General features: G+C 41.1%; 1 protein-coding gene across 2 annotated transcripts in view; it reads right to left on the reverse strand.

Annotated features, from left to right (window-relative positions):
* Positions 1-22,397, reverse strand: part of LOC134342316 (regulating synaptic membrane exocytosis protein 1-like) — a 622,982-nt gene that overhangs the window by 375,989 nt on the left and 224,596 nt on the right. For both annotated transcript variants that reach the window (XM_063040293.1, XM_063040291.1), the window contains exon 3: positions 16,431-16,508. In XM_063040293.1, coding sequence (XP_062896363.1) covers positions 16,431-16,508 — 78 coding nt within the window. The remainder of the gene's footprint in view (positions 1-16,430; positions 16,509-22,397) is intronic.

The raw sequence follows: 22,397 nt of genomic DNA on the forward strand, positions 1-22,397 counted from the left end.
GGTGGTTAGGGACCTCTGCTTTACAGGCTGAGGGGGAACCTCACAGAAGTTTACAAGACTATGAGAAGCAAAGGTAGAGTAAACAGTCAGAATCTTTTTCCAAGGTAAAAAATATCAAGTACTGGAGGATATGCATTCCAGGTGAGATGGCAAAAGTTTAAAAGAGATGTGTGGGTCAAATTTTTTAGTAAAGCACAGAATGCTGGGTGCCTGTTACGGGCTGCCAGGGGTAGTGATTGAAGCAGATACAATAGTAGCATTTAATAAGCTGCTGGACAGATACATAAATGTGCAAGGAATGGAGGGACATAGATCAGCATGGATAATTTCACTCACCTCAACTCTGAACTGATTCCATAGCCTATGGACTCACTTTTAAGGACATGTTATCAGGATTATTTATTTGGTTGTTTATTAATCTGAATTTTCACCCTCTTCTTTTGAAAAAAGTGGTTGTTTGTCAGTCTTTGTGTGTAGCTTTTCAGTGATTCTATTTTATTTCTTTGTTCTACCGTGAATGCTGCAAGAAAATGTATCTCAATATATGGTGACATATACATACTTCAATAATAAATTTATTTTGAACTTTGAACATACAGGCAGAAGAGATTTGCTTCAATTTGGCATTGCGTACAGTGCATTGTGGTTAAAGAGCCCATTCCTGAGTCGTACTGTTACATGCTCTAATCTCTTCTCAGTTCAACAGATTAAGGCATAATCTCAACGCAACGCATCGTCCTCTTAAGAAGCTTAACAAGATACACATATAATTTATAATTTACTGTCAAGGATATCTAGAACCAGAGGTTACGATCTTAAAATAAGAGCCATCTGTTCAGGACTGAGAAGAGAAATTTCTTCACAGAGGGAAGCAGAGCATTGCTCAAAGGACTATAAAGGCTGAGTTGTTGAAGATTTTTAAACTGCTTACAAATGGATATTCTTTGATATTCAAAGAATCAAGGGATATGGGTTTAGTGCAGGAAAGTGATGCTGAAGTAAAAGAGCAGACACGATCTTATTTAGTAGCACAGTAGGTATGCAAAGGTGAATGGCTTATAACTGATACTTCTGGTTACCTCCATCCCCCACCAGAAAGGACTAAAAGCTCTCCATTTCCTTCTGGACACCCACATCTACCACCAGGAAGGCCTCAAAGCTCTTTCTGAACACCAGACCCAACCAGTTCCACGCCACCACCACTCTCCTCCATCTAACAGAATTTGTCCTCACTCTTAATAATTTCTCCTTTGACTCCTCCCACTTCCTTCAAACAAAAGGTATAGCCATGGGCACTCGCATGGATCCCAGTTATAACTACCTTTTAGTCAGCTACGTATTGGTGTTCGTTTTCCACTTTTCTGATGCTATATCAACGACTGCATTGGTGCTGCTTCCTGTACCCATGCAGAACTTGTCGACTTCATCAACTATGCCTCCAACTTCCACCATGTCTTCAAGTTTACCTGGTTCATTTCCGACACCTTCCTCCCATTTCTTGATCTCTCTGTCGCCATCTCGGGAGACAACTTATCTACTGATGTCTATTATAAATCCACGGACTCTATCAGCTACCTGGACTATATCTCTTCTCACCCTGTTACTTGTAAAAACGCCATCCCCTTCTCTCAATTCCTCTGTCTCCACTGCATCTGCTCTCAGAATGTTTTTCATTCCTGAACAAAGGAGATGTCCTCCTTTTTCAAAGAAAGGGGCTTGCCTTCGTCCACCATCAACGCTGCCCTCAATCACATCTCTTCCATTTCACGCACGTCTGCACTTATCCCAACCTCCTGCCACCCTGCTAGGGATAGGGTTCCTCTTGTCCTCACCAGCACCCCACCAACCTCCACCTTCAGCACGTAATTCTCTGCGACCCCCATCTCCAACAGGATCCCACCACCAAGTGTATCTTTCTCTCTCCACGCCCACTTTCTGCTTTCTGCAGGGATCGCTACCTACGCAACTCCCTTGTCCTTTCGTCCATCCCCACTGATCTCCCTCCTGGCACTTGCAAGCAGAAGAAATGCTACAGCTGCCCCTACACATCCTCCCTCCTTACCATTCAGGCCCCCAAAAAGTCCTTCCAGGTGAGGTGACATTTCACCTGTGAGTCTATTGCGGTCATATACTGTGTCCAGTGTTCCCCATGTGGTCTCTTGTACATTGGTGAGACCTGACATAGATTGGGAGACCGCTTCACCAAGTACCTACTCCCCACCTGCCAGCAGAAGCGGGATCTCCCAGTGGCCACCCATTTTAATTCTACTTCCCATTCCCCTTCGAATATGTCAATCCACGGCCTCCTGTACTGTCAGGATGAGGCTACACTCAGGTTGCAGGAACAACACCTTATATTCCATCTGGGTAGCCTCCAACCTGGTGGCATTTCTGGAACTTCTGGAAATGCCCCCTTTTCCCCCCTTCACCATTCCCCATTCCCCTTTTCCCTCTCTCACCTTATCTCCTTGCTTGCCCATCGCCTCCCTCTGGTGCTCCTCCCCCTTTTATTTCTTCCATGGCCTTCTGTCTTCTCCTATTAGATGCCTCTTCTCCAGTCCTGTGTCTCTTTCACCAACTTCCCAGCGCTTTACTTCGTCCCTCCCTCTCCCAGTTTCACCTATCACTTTGTGCTTCTCTCCCCTCCCCCACTTTTTAAATCTACTCACTTTTTTTCCCTTCAGTCCTGCTGAAGGGTCTCAGCCCAAAACATCACCTGTACTCTTTTTCTATAGTTGCAACCTGGCCTGCTGAGTTCCTCTGGCATTCTTTGAGTGTTGCTTCTGGTCAAGTGTTTTTTTTGAACTTGCAATGACTATTGCCTGGAAATTTTTCAACTACCCATCCCCTAAAGCTGTAACTTTTTAATTGGCAATGACTGACTATCCTGAAAATTGTGACTGAACTGACAATGAACTCTGTGATTTTCTAACCAGCACTGATTGCTAGTCCAGTGATTTCAAAGTTCAAAGTAAATTTATTATCAAAAGTACCATTCATTTTCTTGTGGCAATCACAGGTAATCAAAGAATCTTAATTCAATTCAATTCAAAGTAAATTTATTATCAAAGAATGTGTAAGTTAGGCAAACTTGAGATTTGTTTGATTACAGGTAGCCACAAAGCAAGAAACTCGAAAGAGCCCAAATAAAAAGAGTAAAAGACTAACACCAGTTGTACAAGAGAAAGAATTTTTAAAAAACACACAAATCATGCAAACAATTGAAGTGAACAACATTGTAAACCAAATTGAGTCCTCAGATGTGAACCCCGGAGCAGCCTGGAGTAGGCCCAAAGGCTCGCCTATCAGTTTATCATGTTAGCAGGTATGGAACACAGCAGACAAAGCAGTCTTCATAGCATCAGTGCCATGGAGAGAGGAGTGACCAGCATGGAGAGCAAGCAAAATCGGCTCTCGCCTCGGATCCTAAGACCCTGTCTTTTCAGTCTATCTGGGCAGGTGTTTAAATTGACCAAACAACAGAAGGACCCGGCTATTGTGAAGGGCTCAGGGCATAAACCACACCGCCCTGAAAGTCGTTCCAGGTCCAGATTTCGCCGCCCAGCCCAAAGCCACCCTCAAGTTCTTCAAATCAGCTCAGTGCCCAGAGTGATTCACAATAATGAAAAACCACACCCAACAGGACGGACAAACCACTGATGTACAAAAGACAGCAAACTGTGCAAATACAAAAGATAATAAAAATAATAATAATAATGTAGCAGTTTAACACAATCAGATCACTTACACAGGCACAATCAAGTGGCAAACATCATTCATAAAATCTTGCTTTAAAATACAAAAAATAAAAGAAATCACACCTTACAATAAATACAAGCCTGATCCAGTTTTAGAGTCAGAATACCACAAATTATATGATGACTGCTCAGTCATTACAGATAGGACCATCCATAATAACCATCTAGACATTATAATAATACAGGACAAACAGGCAAAAGCAACTAATTTAATAGATATAGCCATTCCGAACACACACAACTTACAAAAATCAGTCAGTGAAAATCACCAAAATATGCTGAATTAAAAGAGGAAACTAAAAGACTTTGGAACATGAACAAGGTATACATGTCTTGATAGTAATATCTACAACTGGTGTTATCCCAAAGGCACTACACAATAGCATTAAACAATTAGGGCTGCACAGTAATTTCTGTATAAGTCCTCAGAAAGCCACGTACTAAACACCACTAGGATAGTCCGAAAGTTCCTAGCAATTGACAAATAAGCATGGTTGGCTATGCCCTTACCTCAGGTTTTACCAGCTTGAGCTGAGGTAAAATAAATTTAAAAAAATAATAATAATACATAAGCAATAAATATTGAAAACATGAGATGAAGAGTCCTTGAAAGTGAGTCTATTGATTGTGTAAACAACTCAATGACAGGGTAATTGAAGGTGAGTGAAGTTATCTCCTCGGGTTCAACAGCCTGATGGTTGAGGGATAATAACTGTTCCTGAACCTGGTGGTGTAGGCCCCGAAACTCCTGTACCTTCTTCCTGATGGCAGCAGTGAGTAGAGAGCATGGCCTGTATAGTAGAGGTCCTTGATGATGGATGCTGTTTTCCTGCGACAGCACTGCATGTAGATATATACAATGGTGGGGAGGATATTTACTCATGATGTACTGGCCATATCCACTACATTTTATAGGCTTTTCCATTCAAAGGCATTGATGTTTCCATACCAAGCTGTGATGTAACCTGTCAATATACCCTCTACCACACATCTATAGAAGTTTGTCAAAGTTTTTGATGTCATGCCAAACCTTCGCAAACTTCTAAGGAAACAGAGGCGCTGTCATGCAGTCTTCATTATGGTATTACGTAGGACAGATCCTCTGAAATGGTAACACCAGTTGCTGATCCTCTCCACCTCTGATCCCCTAGCTCATGGACCTCTGGTTTCTTTCTCCTGAAGGCAATAATCAGCTCCTTGGTTTTGCTGACATTGAGGAAGAGATTGTTGTTATTGCACCACTCATCCAAATTTTCAATCTCCCACCTATATGCTGATTCGTCACCACTTTTGAATCGCCAGAAACAGTGGTGTTGTCAGCAAACTTAAATATAGCATTGGAGCTGTGCTTAGTTATAAATATAAAGCAAGTGGAGCAGGGGACGAAGCACACAGCCTTGCAGTGCACCTGTGCTGATAGAGATTGTGGTGGAGATGTTGTCGCCAATCTGAACTGACTGGGTCTGCATGTGAGGAAGTTAATGATTCAACTGCACAAGGAGGTATTAAGGTCAAGGTCCTGAAGCTTATTGATTACTTTTGAGGGGATGATAGTATTGAATGAAGAGCTATAGTTGATGAAGAGCATCCTGTGTATGCATCTTCGCTGTCCAGGTGTTCCAGGGTTGAGTGAAGAGCCAATGAAATGGCATTTATTGTAGACCTATTGTGACGGTAGGCAAATTGGAGTGGATCCAAGTTGCTTCTCAAGCAGCAGTTGACACGTTTCATCGCCGACGTCTCAATGGATGTAAGTGCTACTGTTACTTCATTCACAATGACTATGTCACAGGTAGATAGAGTCAGAAGGAAAGCTTTTTTTGACACATTGGGCTTCATAAATCAAATATTGAATGGAGGGGTTTGGATGCTATATTGAAATTATAGAAGATGTTAGTGAGGCCAAATTTGGAATACCGTGTGCAGTTCTGGTCACCTGCCTATAGGAAAGATGTAAATAAAGTTGAAAGAATACAGAGAAAATCTACAAGGATTAGAGGACTTGTGTTATAAGGAAAGATCGAATAGGTTAGGGACTTTACTCCTTGCAGAGTAGGAGAATAAAGGGAGATTTGTTAGACATGTACAAAGTTATGAAGGGTATAGATCGGGTAAATGCAAGCACACTTTTTCCACTGAGGTTGAGTGAGACTAAGCTAGAGGTCATAGGTTAAGGGTGAAAGGCAAAATATTTAAGGGGATCCTGGGACAGAATAGCCACTTGACGTGGGCTAGATGGGTTAAAGAGCCTGTTTCTGTGCTGTAGTACTTATTGTCTTCTATGATGGTTCTTCCTGCGATTTCCCAACTGACAATGATAGCCGGCATGTAGATTTTCTGTGCAGCACTGATTTATACAGGTGCACATTCCTTTATCCAAAATTCTGAAATCCAAAAAGCTCCAAAAACCGTTTTTTTTTCATCAACAGCTGATGTCACTCAGGTGTGACGTAACAGCACTAGCAGAGGCCGCCAGACGTCAGTTGTGGCTCAGCGCTCATACTGGTTACACGTGCATTTGCTGTTCGCTGATATTTTGTGTTCACTGTTGACTTTGAGTTTAATTTCACTGTGAAAATGTCAAAAAGAGCTGCAGATACCCCAACGGGTAGCAATGAGAAAAAGAGAAGGAAGCATCAATCATTATCAATAACGTAGAAAGTGGAGTTATTGCAGAAGCTTAATCGTGGTGTGTCTGTGCGGCGTGTTACTGAAGAAAATAGTGTCGGAACTACCACTGTATATGATTTAAATAAACAGAAAGGCAAGTTACTGAAGTTTTATAGTGACAGTGACAGTAACGTTCTACATTTATTCCAAGAAGTCATTTACCATGTGTTTGATTCGGTTCGTTTGAAGCTGTGTATTTTTATGTTTTATTGAATGTTTTTGTTGGAAATAAAATTTTCTGTCATTATTCCCTAAATAATAGAGTATAACAATTATTTATATAGTTTTTACATTGTATTAGGTATTATAAGTAATCTAGAGATGATAAGTATACGGGAGGATGTGCGTAGGTTTGGTGTGCCGCTGGGTCCTAAAGTCCACCGCACTGAGACAGGTTAAATAAGGGACTTGAACATACGTGTTTTTTGGTATGGGGGGGGGGGTCTAAAATCCAAAAAATTCTGAATTCCGAAATGTAACTCGCCCCAAGGATCTCGGATAAGGGATTGTAGACCTGTATTCCCAAATGGGGAACCCACTTCTATTGGCTCTAGGCAGAGAAGTCATCTATAGGAAGAGTATGGGACTGACTACAAACTCAGAATCAGAATCAGGTTTAATATCACAGGTATGTGTTTGCAGCAGCAGTACAATGCAATACATAATATTAAAAGCCATAAATTACTATATCTATATACCTACAGTATATATAGACATATATCTGTATATAGAAAGGTGAAGAGGACTGCAATGTTAATAGGAGATTCTTTAGCCAGAGGAGCAGAGTGGAGATTCTGCGGTGTGATAGAGACATCTGGATGGTACGAGGGGTGGTTGATAAATTCGTGGCCTAAGGTAGAAGGAATCAATTTTAGAAAACCTAGCATATTTATTTTTCCTACATTTACACAGTTAGTCCAGCGGTCATGGAGCATACAGATCCCTTCTTTGTAGAAGTCGGCATCTTGGACCTCCAGAAGTGGTCCACAGCAGGGGTGATTGATAAATTCGTGGCCTGAGGTAGAAGGAAATGAGTTATTAACTTCAAACTTTCTGCATTTTTCACTCAAGAGAGTTGAACTGCAAGTGCATGTAATGAGAGCTGTATAACTCATCTCCTTCTATCTCAGGCCACAAACTTATCAATCACCCCTGCTCTGGACCACCTGAAGGTCCAAGACATTTTCGTTACCTGCACGTGCAGTTCAACTCTGAGTGATAATGCAGAAAGTTTGAAGTTAATAACTCATGTCCTTCTACCTTAGGCCACGAACTTATCAATCACCCTTGCTGTGGACCACTTCTACAAAGAAGGGATCCGTATGCTCCATGACCACTGGACTGAGTGTACATGTAGGAGGGGGCTATGTTGAAAAATAAATGTGCTAGGTTTTCTCAAATTGACTCCTTCTACCTTAGGCCATGAACTTATCAATCACCCCGTATGTTACCTCTCTGGTGCCATGATCAGGGATGCCTTGGATCATGTCCATGGCATTCTCAAAGGCAAGGGTAAACAGTCAGGAGTATTGGTACATATTGGGACCAATGACATAGGTAGACAAGACAAGAAGCTCCTGAAGAGAGATTATAGGGAATAAGGTAGAAAGCTGAGAAACAGGACCTCCAGCATAGTAATCTCTGGAATGCTGCCTGTGCCACGTGTCAGTGAGGGTAAGAACAGGATGATTTGGCAGGTGAATGTGTGGCTGAGGAATTGGTGCATAGGGCACAGGTTCAGATTTAGGGATCATTGGGATCTCTTCTGGGTAAGGTATGACTTGAACAAAAGGGATGGGATACACCTGAACCTGAGGGGGTCCAATATTCTTGCGGGCAGGTTGGCTGGAGTTGCTCAGGTGGGTTTAAACTAATTTGGCAGGGGGATGGGAACTGGAGTGATGGTGCTGCAGATGAGGTAGTTGGGTTACAAACCGAGGCAATGTGCAGTGAGACTCCTAACAAGGAGAGGCTGATGAAAGGCAAAATTACAGTCAACAGGATGATTTGCAATGTAAAAGGTGGACAAAATCAAAAAGGGCGAATACAGGACTGAAAGTGTTATATTTGAATGTACGCAGTATATGGAATAAGGTCGATGAACTTGTAGCACAATTACAGATTGGCAAGTATGATTTTGTAGGCATCATAATCATGGCTGAAAGAAGATTATAGCTGCGAGCTTAATATCCAAGGATACATATTGTATCAAGGGTATCAAACAGTAGTAAATCAAGGCAACTGCACTTGCTGTGTTGTGTAGGAACCGTTTTGCCACTCATCCACGAGGTTTCTCCAGTTCTGGTCCATGGAGGGTAGTTTTCCAGCTTAAAAAGTCTATGAGCTGTTTAAAAGTATAGCAATCACATGAGGTCGTTTAGAGTTGTACAAGTAATGAGAGGGTAATCTGTCTTATCTTTGCATAAATGGAGGTGTAAACTGTTGTGGAGACACTGGGGTAGAGATGCTAGGACTGCATCGTAAGTAGCTGAAAGGTGGTGTTGTACCCCACCACCTTTGTTCAGTGATAGGTTTTCCAGTTTGACAAAGGAGGCTTCTTTAACTCTTCTTTCAAACCATATCTGTTGGAGTTCTTTGAAGAAGTAACAAGCAAGATAGAGAAAGGGGATTCGGTTAATATTATGTACTTGGATTTTCAGAAGACCTTTGACAAGGTGCCACACATGAGGCATGGTATTACAGAAAAGATTCGAGCGTGGGTTAAGCAGTGGCTGATTGGCAGGAGGCAAAGAGTGGGAAGAAGGGATTGGCTGCCGGTGACTAGTGGTGTTCCACAGGGATCTGTGGTGTGTTGGGACTGGTTCTTTTTACGTTATCTGTCAATGATTTGGATGATGGAATTGATGGCTTTCTTGCAAAGTTTGCAGACAATACAAAGATACGTGGAGAGACAGGTAGAGATGCTACAGAAGATCTTAGAAAGATTAGGAGAATGGGCAAGGAAGTGGCAGATGGAATACAGTGTTGGGAAGTGCATGATCATGCATTTTGGTCGAAGAAATGAAAGGGTTGACTATTTTCTAAATAGAGAGAAAATTCAAAAATCTGAGACACAAAGAAATTTGGGAGTCCTTGGTGCAGGATTCCCTAAGGGTTCATTTGTAGGTTGAGTCTGTGCTGAGGAAGGCAAATGTGATGTTAGCATTCACTTCAAGAGACTAGAATATAAAAGCAAGGATGTAATGTTGAGACTTTATAAAACACTGTTGAGGCCTCACTTGGAGTATTATGAGCAGTTTTTGGCCCTCATCTTGGAAAGGATGTGCTGAAGCTGGAGAGGTTTCAAAGGAGGTTTATGAAAATAATTCTAGGATTAAAAGCTTGTCATATGAAGACCGTTTGATGGCTCTGTGCCTGTATTCACTTGAATTCAGAAGAATGAAAGGTGACCTAATTGAAACCTATCAAATGGTGAAAGGCCTTGATAGAATGAAGTGGAGAGGATGTTTCCTATGGTGGAGTGTCTTAGACCAAAAGATATAGCCTCAGAATAGAGGGTTGTCCTTTTAAACGAGAAGGAATTTCTTACAGCCAGAGTGTAGTAAATCTGCAGAATTCGTTGCCACAGGCAGCTGCGAAAACCAGGTTTTAAGTATATTTAGGGCAGAGGTTGATAGATTTTTGATTGGTCAGGGCATGAAAGGGTACGGGGGGAAAGGTAGGAGATTGAGGTTGAGAGGAAAAATAGATCAGCCATGACGAAATGGCGGAGCAGACTCGATGGTCCAAATTAGCCTAATTCTGCTCCTATATCTTGCGGTCCTATATTTATATAATTAAATTAAATAAGTCGTGCATAAAGAGAGGAAAACATAGTGAGGTAGTGTTCATGGGTTCATTGTCCATTCAGCAATAAAATGGTGGAGGTGAAGAAGCTTTTCCTGAACATTGAGTTTGTGATTTCAGTCTCCTATTCCTCCTCCTTCATGGGAGCAATGTCCTGGGTGATGGTGGTCCTTAATGATGGATGCTGTCTTCTTGAGACATTGCCTTTTGAAGGTGGCCTCAATGCTGGAGAGGCTATGGCAGAGCTGATTGAGTTTACAACTTTTTGCAGCTCTTTCTGATCCTGTGCGGCGGCCCCTCCATACCAGATGGTGATACAACCAGTCAGAATTCTCTCTACAGTTCACCTGTAGAAATTTGTGAGTGTCCTTGGTGACATACCAACTCTCCTCAAACTGCTAATGAAATATAGATGCCGGCATGCCTTCTTTGTAATTTCATCAATTATGTTGGGGTTAGGATAGATCTTTAGCGATGTTGACACTCAGGATCTTGAAACTGCTCAGCCTTTCCACTGCTGATTTTTTGATGAGGACTGGTGTGTGTTCCCACAAAATCCCCTCCCTGAAGTCTACAATCACTTCCTCGGCTGTACTGATGTTGACTGAAAGGTTATTGTTGCAACACAACTCAACCAGCTGATCTATCTCGTTCCTGTACACCTCCTCATCACCATTTGAAATTCTGTCAACAATAGGTGTATCATCAGGAAACTTATAGATGACATTTGAGCTGTGCCTAGCCACACTATCATGGGATTTTGTGCTATTAACAAAGGAATGTTTCCTTTGAGTAATTGAAGATATAATTGCAGATGAGAATTCTGAGCAGGACAGGCCACTTGAACCCTCAATCCTTCTGCAGCATTTAATCAGATTGCTGCTGAACCTACTGTAACACCAGTTCCACATTCTTTCCTAACCATAGTGACTTTGCAGGCTATTGTTTAATCAAATGTCACAATGACTGAAACCATTGTAAATCTGCAGATTCACATAAATCTTGGAAAGATCATTATATCTGTAAAACATTAGTTTATGACAGTTTACAAAAATGTGCCATAGTTCCTTAGGAGACACTGGTTGCACAAAAGAAAGAGAGTTTAAAAGAAGCGAGCGGGGACTGCCAGCACATTTTGTGCACGACAGTTCCTGAGGAGACATTGGACTGCGTATGAGAAAGTTTAAAATGAAGCAGGCTTGGACAGTCAACATATTTTGCATGCCACAGTTCCCGAGGAGATGTTGAATAGTGTAGATGGAGAGTTTAAAAGAAGCAAGCAGGGGCAGACGGAACATTTTGCGCATCACAGTTCCCCAGGAGACATTGGATTACGCATAACTAGGCACTTGGCAACCCCACTAAAGAGAATTTAGGTTTAAACAGAGTGGGCCAGTGTCAGAGTGGGGAGTTGAGGCTTTTGCTCATCATGGCTTTGGAGAGGAGAGGTAGAGGCTGTAGGGAGGTTATTTTTTCGATATTTATTCTTTTTTTCTTATTATGCATTTAGAGCAGTGGGGATGCCAGGCAGGATAGTGAAATGCTCCTCTTGGTACATGTGGGAAGACAGGGAGACCTCCACTGTCCCTGACAAATACACCTGCAGGAGTGCATCCAGCTGCAGCTTCTAACAGACTGTGTTAATGAGTTGGAGCTGGAAGTGGATGAACTTCGTATCATTCGGGAGGCTGAGGGGTTAATTGACAGAACACAGAGGGAGGCAGTTACACACAAGGTGCAGGACACAGGTAACTAGGTGACCTTCAGGAGGGGGAAAGGGGATAGGCAGCCACTGCAGCGTATCCCTGTGGCTGTTCTCCTCAACAACAGGTATAACACTTTGGATACTATTGAGGGGATGACTTAGAAGAGGTCTGGCTCTGGTATGTTGCCTCCCAGGTGCCAGAGTTAAGGACATTCTGGATCGAGCCTACAATATTCTTAAGTGGGAGGGTGAACAGCCAGAGGTCATGCTCCATATAGGTACTAATGACATGGGTAAGACTGGTGATAAGGTCCTGCAAAGTGAGTTCAGGGAGGACAGGACCTCCAGGGTTGTGATCTCAGGATTGCTACCCATACCACATGCTAGTGAGGCCAGAAATAGGAAGATCAGATAGTTTAACAGGGAAGGGAAGGTGGGACCTGTACAGAGGGAATGGTTTGCACCTGAACTGGAGGGGGGAACTACTATCCTAGTAGGAAGGTTTGCTGGTGCTCCATGTGGGGGAGGGGTTGTGAAAGTTTAAACTAGAGTTATAGGGGAGTAGAAAGCAAAGTGCCAGAATAGATAATGTAGTGGAGTGGTTGTGGAGAAATATGTTGTTAAGCCTACATATAAAGTCAGGTTGAGCATGGTGTGACTTATGTTCTGAGCAGCATATATTTAAATACAAGGGGTATTGCAGGAAAGACGGATTAAGTTAGGGCATGGATTAGCGCATTGAATTATGACATTGTAACCATTAGTGAGACTTAGCTGCAGGAGCAGCAGGACTGGCAGCTCAATCTTCCAGGATTCTGTTGTTTTAGATGTGATAAAGTGGAGGGGTGGCGTTACAAGTCAGGGAAAATGTCACGGCAGTGCTGAGACAGAACAGACTGGAGAGCTCATCCAGTAAGGTTTCATGGATGGAATTGAAAAATAAGAAAAGTATGTCCACGTTATTGGGATTATAATATAGACCACCCAAAAGTCTGCAGGATTTAGCAGAACAAATCTGTAGAGAGAACTCACGACTGCTGTAAAAAACTGAACATTGTGATGGTAGATTTTATATTGTAAAAGGGCTGATAGGAAGGACTTTGCCAAAAGCATTCAGAAAAGTTTCATGGACTCCCAACTGGACAGAGTGTGATATGAGTTATTAGGGAATGAGACAGGAGAGGTGAGAAAGGTTTTTGTAGGGGAACACTTTGCATCTAGTGATCATAGTGTTGTTAATTTCAAGGTAATTATGGAAAAGGATAGGGCTGGTCCTTGGATTGAGATTCTAATTTGGAGTAAAGCCAATTTTGATGGTATCAAAAAGGATCTGGCAAGTGTGGATTGGTACAGTTTGTTTTCTGACAAAGGTGTACTTGGTAAGTAGGAGGCCTTTAAAAGTGAAACTTTGTGAGTGCACATTTCGTATATTTCTTTCAGAATAAAAAGGCAAGAACAACAGATTTAGGAAACCTTGGTTTTTGAGAGATATTGAGGCCCTGGTTAAGAAAAAAAGTTGTATAGCAGGTATAGGCAGGTAAGAACAAATGAATCCCTTGAGGACTATAAGAAATGCTAGAGGACACTTAAGGTGGAAATCAAGAGGGCTGAAAGAAGGCATAAGGTCGCTCTAGCAGACAAGGTGAAGGAGAATCCCAAGGGAGTCTACAGATATTTTAAGAGCAAAAGGATAGCAAAGGACAAAATTGGTCCTTTGAAAGATCAGAGTGGTAATCTATGTGTGGAGCTGAAAGAGATGGGGGGAATCTTAAACAGATTTTTTGCAGCTATATTTATTCAGGAGATGGACACAGAGTCTACAGAAGAGAGGAAAAGCAGCAGTGAGGTCATGGACCCAATACAGATTAAGGAGGAGAAGCTGCCATGAGGCAAATTAGGGTAAATAAATCCCCAGGGCGTGACAATGTGTTCACTTGGATCCTGTGGTAGGCTAGTGCAGAAATTGTAGAGGCCCTAGCAGAGAGGTGTAAAACATCGTCAGCCACGGGTAAAGTGCCAGATGATTGAAGGATAGCTAATATTGTCCATTGTTCAAGAAAGGCTCTAAGAATAAGCCAGGAAATTATTGGCCTGTGAGACTAAAATTAGTAGTGGGAAAGTTATTGGATGGCATTGTAAGGGACTGGATATATAAGTATTTGGATAGACAGAGAGTGATTAGTGTTAGTCAACATACATCAAAGTTGCTGGTGAACGCAGCAGGCCAGGCAGCATCTATAGGAAAAGGCGCAGTCGACGTTTCAGGCCGAGACCCTTCGTCAGGTCAGTCCTGACGAAGGGTCTCGGCCTGAAACGTCGACTGCGCCTCTTCCTATAGATGCTGCCTGGCCTGCTGCGTTCACCAGCAACTTTGATGTATGTTGCTTGAATTTCCAGCATCTGCAGAATTCCTGTTGTTAGTGTTAGTCAACATGGGTTTGTGTATGGGAGGTCATCTCTAACTAACCTTAGAGTTTTTTTGAGGGAGTTGCCAGGTAAGTTGATGAAGTCAAGGCAGTGGATGTTGTCTACATGGACTCTAACAAGGCATTTAACAATGTCCCGCATGGAAAATTGGTCAAGAAGGTTCATTTATCTGGCATTGAAGATGAAGTAGTAAATTGGATTATACATTAGCTTCAAGGGAAAAGCCAGATAGTGTTAGTAGATGGTTACTTCTCTGACTGGAGACCCGTGACTAGTAGTGTACCACAGAGATCAGTGCTGGGACCGTTGCTGCCTGTCATCTATATCAATGATCTAGATGATAATGTAGTAAAGGGGGTCTGCAAATTTGCAGATGACACCAAAATTAGGGGTGTAGTGGACAGCAAGGAAGACTATCAAAGTTTGCAGCAGGATTTCGATCAGCTTAAAAAATGGGCTGTATACTGGCAGATGGAATTTAATGCAGTCAAGTGTGAGGTAGTGTACGTTAAGAGGACAAACAAGGGTAGGATTTACATGGTGAGCAATAGTGCACTGAGAAGTGTGGTAGAACAGAAGGATCTGGGAATACAAATCCATAATTCGTTTAAAAAGGCGGCGCAGGTAGATAGGGTCGTAAAGAAAGCTTTTGACACATTGGCCTTCATAAATTAATGTACCGAGTACAGGAGATGTTATGTTGTGTTGAAGTTGTATAAAATGTTGGTGAGGCACAATTTAAAGTACTGTGTGCAGATTTGGTCACCAGCCTACAGGAAATATATAAATTAGGTTGAAAGAGTACAGAGAAAATTTACAAGGGTGTTACCTGGACTTGAGGACCTGCATTATAGGGAAAGGCTGAATAGGTTAGGACATTGTTCCTTAGAACATGGAAGATTTGGTAGAGGTATAGAAAACTATGATGAGTATATAAAAGGTAATTACAAGCAGGCTTTTTTCACTGAGGTTGGGTGAGACTACAACTAGAGGTCATGGGTTAAGGGTGAAAGGTGAAATGCTTAAGAGGAACCTGAGGAGGAACTTCATCACTCAGAGGGCAGTGAGAATTGGAATCAGCGGCCAGCGCAAGTGTTGGACATGGGTTCGATTTCAACATTTAAGAAAAATTTGGATAGGTACAAGGATGGGAGGAGTATAGATGGCAATGGTCTGGGTGCAGGTCATTGGGACAAGGTAGATTAATGGATCAGCAATGATAAGCTGAGTTGAAGGGCCTGTTTCTGTGCTGTAGTGTTATATAACTCTATTAGAGTACTTTTAACACTATATAATGATACAATGGGAATATGAGAAGCTGATAAAAGATACATTTTAAATACAATATTCTACAAACTGATCCCTAATTTTAATCTTCCAGCAAAATTTGGTTACCTATATACCTTCCTTATTTCAACATTTCATTTGCACCTAGTTTACTGTTTAGTTTCTGATGTCTTTTTTTTTTATCCTGTGTTGTTCATTTCTGAATTGAATGGTGATGACCCACATACTTGGCTTAGTTCACAGGTAAACTGGATGTCATATTATTCAGTTTACCTGACTGATGTTATACCAACTACTTTTTCAGTATTGCTTCACTGAATGCAGCAATTTCGTGCAAAATTTGCAATCAGCTTCATCACTAATTTTGTCCGTCTGTAAAATTTGATTGTAATATTCTGGGCAATTCTGAGATTGATCTACGAATGAACTGGAAGTTCACAGCCACACAGCCAGAGCCCTACAACAAATTGTCCATATCACATACAAAAATGCATGTACCACACCACTGAAAAGAAAGTAACTAGAATCTATAAGTTCGAATAACAAATTATACAAGTAACAACTGGCTAATAATTTACAACAGTAATCAAAATTAAAGAGCTCATAATTAATGTCTCATTTGACTGTTTACTGTGAAATAGCAGCACCAATGAAATCAGTTAAGTAATTTAATCAATTAACAAGGCTTCTTTCAAGGTCCTTAAGCACTGTATTTCTTTCACAAAGCATTATGAACACAAGTTTGTAAAATGTAGAATGGATAAAACAAAACATACTGGTCCAGATCTGGTGAAGAATACCTCTTGCTGAGTCTCTTCGTTGGTCTTGATGGCAATTCATTCCATTGGGGTAAGCTATAAAAGTCATAGTTTGTATTATTATTTTATCCTTTGTAATCTTGTTACAGGATATACTGTACTGCACGTTGTACTGAGCTGAAGAAACAGTATCCCTTCTGCTGGTCTCCTCTGGGCTGAATTCAAAAATGAATCTATCTTGAATGCGTGATTAATTTAAACAAAAGTTATTTTCTGGACGACGAGCTTCATATTTTGCTTTCACAAAGATTTAATCAAAAACACCACAGAATGCAACAGGAAACAAAGAATTACATGTACTTCAAATACGTACACATATTTGAAGATGCATGAACGTAACACACATTGCATATACTAACAAATACATAATATCTAAGTGCAAATCTTGTGATGGATGCAGGTTTCGCGATATATAACACTGATCCTATAGAACATGGAACATAGAACAGTACAGTACAGTACAGGATACAGGCCCTCATCCCACAATGTTGTTCCGAACTAGCGATTAAATATCTAATTTAACTAATCCCTTCTGTGTATACAATACCCATATCCCTCCCATATCCCGGTCTAATGGCCTCGTAAACATCTCTATTGTATGCCTCCAATACCACTCCTGGGAGCATTTTCCAAGCACCCACCTCTGACTATGTTTTTTAAAAAAAAACTTGCCCTGTACACCACCTTTGAAAATACCCTGTCTCACTTAAATGCATGCCTCTGTTAATTATTTCAACTCTGGGAAAAAGATACTGGTTGTCTATGCTTCTCAAAATCTTATAAATTTCTATCAGGTCTCCCCTCTACTACTTCAAAGAAAGTGACCCAAGTTTGGCCAAACTCTCCTTAAAGCACATGCCCTCTAATCCTGGCACCATTTTGGAAAACCTCTTCTCATCCTCTCCAGACCCTCCACATACTTCCCATAACAGGGGTAATCAGAACAAAATGCAATATTCCTGATGCAGTCTAACTCGAGTTTTATGAAGCTGAAACATAACTTCCTAATTCTTGAACTCAATGCAATGACCAATAAAGGCAAGCATTCATAATAGCTTTCTTTATCAATCTGTGCAGCCACTTTCAGAGAGCTATGGATTTGGACTCCAAAATCCAAAGGAGGTACATCAACACTGTTATGGATCTTGTCATTAACAGTATACTGTCCGTTTACATTTGTTCTAACAAATTGCAACAGTTCACTTTTGGCTGGAATTAAACTCCATCAGCCATTTTTCTCACCCATATCTGCAACTGATTTATATCTTGCTGTAAACTTTGACCATTGCCTACAATATCCACAATGCTTGTATCATCTGCACGCTTAGTAATCCACCTGGTAACTCATCCAAGTCATTTATATATAAGTAGAGGTCACAGTACGGATCCCAGCAGGGCACCAATTCTGAATCCAAATAGGCAAGTCACCATGGATTACATGCATCATATTCTTCTAGATGAGCTTCAACAAGAACCTTGTCAACCACCTTACCAAAATCCAGGTTGAAAAAAATCCAAGGCTTAACCTTCATCAATCATGTTTGTCACCTCATTGAAAAACTCAACCAAGTTAGTAGGAGACTGCAGAAAACCATGCTGGCTGTTCTTAATTAGGTAATGGTTTTCCAAATGCTCATAAATCCAATCCCTTAGAATCCATTCCAATAGCTCCCTTACCAGTGATATTTTTCTTCTTTAATAACGGAACAACATTAACTGCTCAACAGTCCTTTGGGACCTTGCCTGTGGCTAGAGAGGACATAAACATCTTGGTCAAGGCCCTGGCAATCTTATCTCTTGCCTCTCTCAGTAACCTGAGGTCTACCACATCAGCTACTGGGGATTTATCCATCTGAATGTCCTTTAAGAAACCTAAGACCGACTTCTTATACACTGATCCTGCAATCGCCCACATCCTTCTCCTTAGTAAATACCGTCACAAAGTGCTGATTTTGAACCTTGCCCACATCCTCTGTCACCAAGCACACGTTCCCTCCTTTATCAGCAACATCATTTTAATGGGAGCTATCACAAGAATATTAGAGCTTTCAATTTTTCTGTTTTCAGATAGTCTGCTTTGGGTCGAAGGCTCACTTGCCTTCAAGTGCCTCACATACCTCGGAACACAAGATAGACATAAAGGGATGCAGACAACGACAATTTGCTGCACACATGTAACAAGCTAACAATTCTAAAGACTATAAAGGGAGAAACAGACAAACACAATTACAAATGAGCCAGTGGATTTTAAAATCACATTTTATTCCAAATCAAATTTTTAAAAATATAAGTTAAATGAACAATCTTTAATATTCATATGTGGACTTTATACACAACTTAAATGTGCAAACGGTACTGGAATTGGTTTGGAGTAACTTAAAATGCATGCAAAATTTAAAATGTCATAGTATGCAGCTCTCACTTCTAATATTTGTTGATTTGTTTCCAAAGACCACCAAGAGGGATACAGTCCACTTAAACACTGCAAAAAAACAAGCTTAACTAGTTAACTGAATACCAAAATTAACGCAATTTCTTACAATATAAAAACATATATTCTGCTTTTTCATCGAAGTAGCAAATAGAGAAGTTTATTTGTCTCCCTCCTGAGAATATCTGTTGCTTTAACACACACATTTATGAAGTGACAATTCTTCATGAGGGTGCCTGCAGAATGCTGATTCTTTGAATGTGCAAAACTTGATTGTCTCCACAATCAAGTACAGGAACAACTCAGCTCATTCAATAAGCACTCAGAGTACAGTCTGGATCATTGGTTTCAAAGAAAATTATCAATGAAATCGATTGCATAGCCTTCCCATTGTAAACTTAGTTTTTTTGTAAACTCTGCTAGGGCATATTAGTTTATCAGGGGCAGACATGAGTTTTCTTCCTCTTGGTCAAGCAAGAGATTCTGGACTGATCGGATGACTGCCTGCTCTATGTAGCTTAGAACTACACTGAATTTATCCCATGTATTGTTGAATCTGTATAGTTTCTATACAGACATTCTCTTCAATATTCACACCAAAATGAGTTTTCCATTTATTTTGATGTGATTTAATTTATTTTTTATTTTTATTTTTTTTTACAAAGTGCTACTCAGATCACTTCTGCAAGTCCGAGTAGCCATACAATAAATAAGCGGCAGTTCTATAAGTATGTGAACATTCTTGCAGCTTAAATATTGTTCTCCATTGTCAATTCCAGATTTTAGAGGCCATGTTCAAGTTCCATGTTCTGAAAATATTCACCCGAAGCTTCCATAAGACCAGAATACAGAGGTGCAGAATTAGGCCATTCGACCCAACAAGCTACTCTGCCATTCTAACACGGCTGATGTATTATTCCTTAAACCCCATTTTCATGCTTTCTCCACCTTAATCTTTGACATCCTTACTAATCAAGAACTATCAATCTTTGCTTTAAATAAACCCAAGGACTTGGCCTCCACAGCCGTCTGTGGCAATGAATTCCACAGATTCACCACCATCTGGCTAAAGAAATTCCTCTTCTCTTTTCTAAAGGGATGTGCTTGTATTCGGAGACTATGCCCTCTGATTCTAGACTCCCCCACTACCGGAAACTTCTTCTCCATGTTCATTCTATCCAGGACTTTCAATATTTGTTAAGTTTCAATGAGATTCCCCTCATTCTTCTAAACTTCAGCCAGTACTGTCCCAGAGCCATCAAATGCTTCTCATGTATTAACATCTTCATTCCTGGGATCATTCTCAGATCATCTGCTGGTATGACACATTTAGCGGGCTAACATTTTTAAGGTTTGTAAAATATTTAAGATTTCTGAAAATATTGTGAATTAGTTTAAGAATGTCACTAAATTAACTAAAGTGGAGGAGCATAACTCTTATCAGCTGTAACAGGGGGAAGCTACATTTCCTGAAAAAGGAACACGTTTCAGAGATCCTAAAGTGGAAAGCCCCATCTTAAAAACAGATGCAGTGAAAAAAGGAAAACAGAGGAAACAGGCATGGCGTTAGAGTCGCAGACCTTTATAAGAGACAAGGTGGGAGGAGGTGTGGTCAGGGATCTAAATAGCCCTTCCAGAAGAGTCAAAGATTTATACTTTCCTCCTCTAACCTTGTCTATTGAATTCAGTCCGCATTATACGGCCTCCTCTACATCAGTGACACCAAGTGTAGACAAGGCAATTAAGAGATGTGCTTTTCCTGAATCTGGTAGCATGGGTAAAGCAAGTACTGTATATCAAATCCAGCCATGTGGATAATATACATTCCCTGAACATACCAGTGTGCGCAATGCCCTAATCAGCTAATTGTACAGCACAGAAACAGGCCCTTCAGCCTGCTATCTCTGCACCCATTTATGCTAATCACATGTGGCTAAATTAGGTCCATAGCCCTCTATACACTCACATTTCAAGTTCTTGTATAGATTGTTGTAAGTATATCTTCCTCTACCACCATCTCAGGGAGCACATTCCAGATTTCAACAACACTGTGTGAAAACGTTCTACCTCAGATCCTGCCTCTCACATTCAGCTTTCTTGGCTTAGACACCCCTCTATGGGAAAAAGATTCTTCATATCTTCCCTCCTCAAAACTTTGTATACCTCAGGTCACTCTTCACCACACTAGGGAAAACAAGCACAGCCTATCCAATCTCTCCTTACAACTGAAACGCTCTGTATCAGGTAACGTCCTGGTGAAGCTCCTTTGTATCCTCTCCGTTACTATGACTCCCTTATAGTACGATGAACAGAACTGCAAAAAAATACTCCAAATGTGGTCTAACTAATGTTTCTTTCGAATTGAAACGTATTAAATTCAATGCTATGGCCAATTAAGACATAGCCAAACTGCCTATGTACTTCCATAGATTTACATCCTTATTTCTTGAACCCAACAGTGCAAGTGATACACATCAAAGTTGCTGGTGAACGCAGCAGGCCAGGCAGCATCTCTAGTGCAAATGATGGGCATTTCCTGAATGCAGTAGTATGAGTAATGTGGGTTTCTGAGCTAGATTTTGTGCATAATGTGCATTTCTCAAACACAGCAATGTGAGTGATGCTTGCTGTCAAATCACAACGTGGGTTTTGTTTGGATCTTCAATCTGGCAGTGAGCATGAAGTGCATTTCCTGAAGCCAGCAATACAAGTGAAAGTTCTGTTGAACCCAGCCTCAAGAATGTGGTGCGCTTCTTAGAAGCTGGCAGGGCACGAGTCCAATGGCAAGAGTGAGTTGCGTCTTGTGCGTATAGCACTGTGAATGGTTTGAATTTCTTAATATCAGCACCATGAGCGACGTACCCTTTCTGAATCCGACATGTGAGTGAAGTGCATTTCCTGAAGATGGCAGAGTGAGTGATGTATATATGCTGAACACAACAGCATGAGCACAGTATTCTTCCAGAACAAACTTTTTAAAGTTTGTTGGACCTAATTCCTCTGGGCAGGTGGGGAGTGTTTAATTACATTCTGAACTTGTGTTGTACATAATAGAGGGCTTTGAGATTTTTACAGGGTGGGTCATTTTGAAGGTTAATACGGTTGTGTACTGGTAGGGACAAAAGTTTTAGAATTTCTTCTTTCAATATTCATTCCTCTTCAACAGCTTTGTTTTTAATGTTACCGGTTATTAAGCTTATAGGGGCGCTGTGGAGTGCAGTAGAACAGAGAGATCTGGGAATATCATGAGACACAGGAGCAGAATTAGGCCATTTGGCCCATCAAATCTGCTGAACATTCCATTATTGTTGAATTATTATCCCTCTCAACCCTAATCTCCTGCCTTCTCCCCTGTAATCTTTCATACACTGACTAATCAAGAACCTATCAACCTCTGCTTTAAATATACCCAATGACTTGGCCTCCACAGCCGTGTGTGACAGTGAATTCCACAGATTCACCACTTTCAGGCTAATGAAATTCCCCCTCATCTG

Source organism: Mobula hypostoma, chromosome 2, assembly GCF_963921235.1.
Source record: "Mobula hypostoma chromosome 2, sMobHyp1.1, whole genome shotgun sequence".
Lineage (NCBI taxonomy): Eukaryota > Metazoa > Chordata > Chondrichthyes > Myliobatiformes > Myliobatidae > Mobula > Mobula hypostoma.